The 3,917-nt window shown below is 45.1% G+C and overlaps 1 protein-coding gene across 1 annotated transcript in view; it reads right to left on the bottom strand.

The window, feature by feature from the left end:
- Positions 1-268: 268 nt before the first annotated feature.
- The window catches only part of EIF2B2 (eukaryotic translation initiation factor 2B, subunit 2 beta, 39kDa), a 5,338-nt gene continuing 1,689 nt past the window's right edge, over positions 269-3,917 (bottom strand). Inside the window, 5 exon segments of the mRNA XM_010009713.1 lie at positions 269-709; positions 1,703-1,769; positions 2,450-2,587; positions 3,489-3,584; positions 3,862-3,917. The exon segment at positions 3,862-3,917 is cut by the window's right edge and continues 28 nt beyond it. Of these exon segments, the coding sequence (XP_010008015.1) occupies positions 552-709; positions 1,703-1,769; positions 2,450-2,587; positions 3,489-3,584; positions 3,862-3,917 (515 nt within the window). The 3' untranslated portion in view covers positions 269-551.

Raw genomic sequence — 3,917 nt, 5'->3', positions numbered from 1 at the left:
CGTCTGAAGGTCTGTCTTTCTTCAAGAATGGAATTTCCATTCCAGCATTGTTCAAAAAGCTGGTTTGTATTTCAGCAACTCACTAAAAATTGCCAGAAAACTCTACCCAAAAAATCCATTTTCAAGACAATTGCCAGTGGATTCACATCACACTCATATGTGAAAGCACACCTTAAAAGCCTGCTACTGCATTGTAGGTGCAGGCAACTCACTACACTGGTAAAACACCTGCTAGTTAAAGAAACAAAATATGGAAAACATGCTAAAACACTGTAAAAAGCCTTTATCACAGCATACTTTGAAGCCCCAGTTACACATAGGCCTTGCTGTTTCAAAATCAAAGTGGGTTTTAGCAGCTCTATGTGGCTTCTAACACAGCACAGATCAAACTCTGTACAAGAGCTCTGCCTTCTGTTGCTTTCAGGTGGGAAGGACATTGCTGAGCAAATTCCCCACAGCAACGCATCTTTGCAAAGTACACTTTAATTAGCTGTTTTATCTTTCTAAAGAGAAAGATAGGAAGAGTCTGGAGACTGACATGCTTCATGGCATTAGAGTTCATAGTCATCTGGATGGTAGAGCTCACTCATGAGGCGGTAGATGTAGGAAGGTGCGTTACCCCCAATGTTAGAAATGAAGAGAGTAATGAGCTCTGGAGGGACGTAGTCAAACACTGGGCAGTGAACGTTGATCTTTGCCAGGATCTCCCCTGTAAAGTGAACAGCAGCAATATTAGACAAACCAACTCAAAGTACATTCAGCCTTCTGCACATCTTCCTGAGCCCCTGAAGAAGCTGGCTATGCATATGCTGCCCTGCCATCAGCAACAGAATTTCCTGAGTACTTTCCAGCTTCCTCACTGATGTCACTGAATTACAGGTACGCAGCAATCTTGGGTGAATGGCAGCACTTCTTTTGATAGTGTTTACTGATAAAAACCCCAGATCCTCCTGATCTACTAACTGCCAAAAGAAATGCCAGTATGTAATCAGAACTCAAGAATCCCAATGCTGCCAAAGTTATTATTTAAAGAAAAGCTCAGAAGGCCAAACCCAAAAACCTTTGCAAAACTGGGTATCTTAATTTCAGAAGTCCTTGTCACATAGAAATGGGGCTCTGAAAAGACTTTGCTGTCTGAAAACAGGCTTGGGGGCTGATGCCTTTCTGAAGATGGTGCTTACGTGGGAAGCCCACTGCAGAAATACTGGGTTTCAACAAGTGGCTCACATAACCAAGTTTCAAGAAGTTAACATGAGTTGTAGGAAGGAACAGATGCCTTCAGTGTCGGGCATCTGTTCTGTCCCACAGGAAACTGCTTGGCACCACTGTCACAATCCTGTAATAAACCACTATTTCAGAGCAGAAGCAAAAGTGCAAAGATAGTGTTCAAAGGAAATCCTTTTTCTGTACTTTCTGTAATAGAAAGTTACATATAAAACAGAATGGTTCCAAACTTTTTTTTCCTGTTTAGGACAATAGGAAAGAATTTTCTGTCTTGGGTTACAGGACAGTCTTACGTTTAAATTTTATGTGAGGATCTAGTGGAAAGCGTCCCTGCCCATGGCAGGAGGGTTGGGACTAGATAAAACTAAGGTCCTTTCCAGAACAAACCATTCTATGATCCTATTACAAAAAAAAAAAAAAAAATTAAAAATTATAGCCCAGACCAGCTTGACCCGCCTGTATAAAGAAGAACTAGTACCTTCTGTGAATGGCAGCACTTCCTGTGGTGACACAAACTTGTGGAATGAATCTTCTTCATTAGGGAACTGAAGGAGAAGGAGTACAGAAAGGTCATGAAAAAGAGGCTGCCCTGTTATCCTAATGAAAACACATCCTGGGTGCTGGAAGGAACTAAAGCAAAGGAAGATCATTTGCCAGATGACACTACATCTGTCTACAATGATTACATAGTGCCTGTGCCTAGAACCTCTGAAAGGTTTTCCTCAGGGCTTTTAGAGCCTTCTATGACCTGGCTGCCCTTCTGCAAAGCCCACTAGGCAACTGGAGCAGAGAAGCTACTTCCTCATCTGCAACTTTACCTGACAGTGCTCAAAAAGTACCGAGTGTAAGAAACAGTTTAGAGCATTTCCATCTACTACCTATGTCAGTACACAGGGTCTTTCAACACTGAAGACAGAAACTGAAATCCACTGTGGCTGAAGAACAGTAAGTATGGTGATGTCAGTCACCAGTAGGCAGTGGTCTACATCCTTATACCCAATGCACTGCTTACTCAGCATGTGTGGAGGAGGAGGGTGCTTCAACGAGATCCTGAGGTGTGCCAAATTTAGGTGAGGATCTCCTCTCTGAAGTAGCAGCGCTAGATGGGTCATTAACCATCCTCACCTCGGGACAGAAGGTGCTCTCCACCATAACCTCCCACAAGCATAACATCACCCTATCTCTGTGTAGAGCAGGTGCAGTCCTGCAGAGCTGCTGTACATACCTGCGGTGAAAGCTTGAACATAGGGGCACACACAATGAGCGGAGTGGAGTGGTGTTTAGCTGCCAGTGCCAGAGTGTGTGTCCCACTCACAGCAATCAGGGCGCCGTTGGCCAGGATTGTCTTTGTACCAATGATGACCTTAAAAGGCAAATCAGCATTAGCTAACATGTTCCACGGCAAACTGGGGAAGGAACGCTTCCTGGCTTGGATGCTGCCGGATGAGCTGGAGGAGGAGTCTGTCAGAACAGCCAGCCAGCCAGTGGCTGGAGTTACAGGGCAGCTGGATGCCTCATCTGTTTCATCTGGCACTGGCTCTGCACCGAGGTGTTCCTCTCTAACAATAGCATGACTCCAGCATGGTGTTGCCAGCACAGAGAACTTGAGAGGACAAATGTACATTCTACTGCAGGGAACACCAAGCAGAAATTGGGCTGTGTTCCCTGCTGTTTTACAAGCCTGCAAAGTAAGCTTTGTACAAGTAACTTGACTGCTGGCTGCAATCTTGATGTAAAATGGTGTGGCTGCATTTTACTACGTTACAAGTACTTTTTTGGTTGGTGGGTTTGGTTTTTTTTTTTTTCTTTCTTTGGTTGGGGTTTTGTTGGGTTTGGTTTGTTTTTTTTTCGTTTGGGGTGCCAAGTCTCCATCTCTACAAAAGTACAGAAGAAAGGTCTGTTTGAAAAGACACACCTTGGTGATTCCCTCCACCACCCATCTTGTGTTCCAGGCAAGGGGGGTTTCTCCCCTTTGGAAATGCTGCTTCTTGTTCCATTTTCTCTAAAAACTGAGGCTAATCCTTTGAGGCTCTCATGGCTTACTTTCTTTTAACTGTGCTGCCTGTTAGCCACTAAGGCAGAAAAACCTACCACCACGCAGATAGTCATCATCAAACTGACTTGGGGTTCCGCACTGTAAACAGGGCCTGTTACAATTTTGAGTCGTCAGTGAAGAAATGCATCCATCACTGCTGGGACCTGCAGCTGGTTTGGGAGGCCCAAGCACCCAACCCAACTCCCTCTTCCAATGGAGCCCTCCTTACCTTGTTGACTCGAGACATGACAGCAAAAATAGCTGCATCACTCATGACAGTAGTTTCAATGTTCTCTTTAGACAGTCGGACAGCCATTTCGTGACCCTAAAAAGAGCGAGAATCCAATTGGTCCCCTGGGACACCACTCCTGCAGCACAGCTGTAGAGACATTAGCATTCAATTCTTGTCTGAACTGCAAAAATAGTGAGTGACGGAGCATAAACAGAGCCCTTTGACTGAAGGACACAGGGTAGGCTAATGAACCTTCAATCTCTTAGCTGCAGAGGAACTTCCGTCATGCTCAGCTTGCCTCCAGAGACAAGAGCTCAGTAAGAACATGCGACACAGTGCAGCACCTGAAGACAGCCAGCCTGGGCCTTACCTGGCAGAACGGTGCGCACTCTGCTACGATGACCTGGAACTTCCTCTTGCGAGCAG

Source organism: Nestor notabilis, unplaced genomic scaffold, assembly GCF_000696875.1.
Source record: "Nestor notabilis isolate BGI_N333 unplaced genomic scaffold, ASM69687v1 scaffold31902, whole genome shotgun sequence".
Lineage (NCBI taxonomy): Eukaryota > Metazoa > Chordata > Aves > Psittaciformes > Psittacidae > Nestor > Nestor notabilis.
The sequence above is the reverse complement of the archived record's forward strand: the minus strand, read 5'-3'. Positions and strand labels throughout refer to the sequence as shown.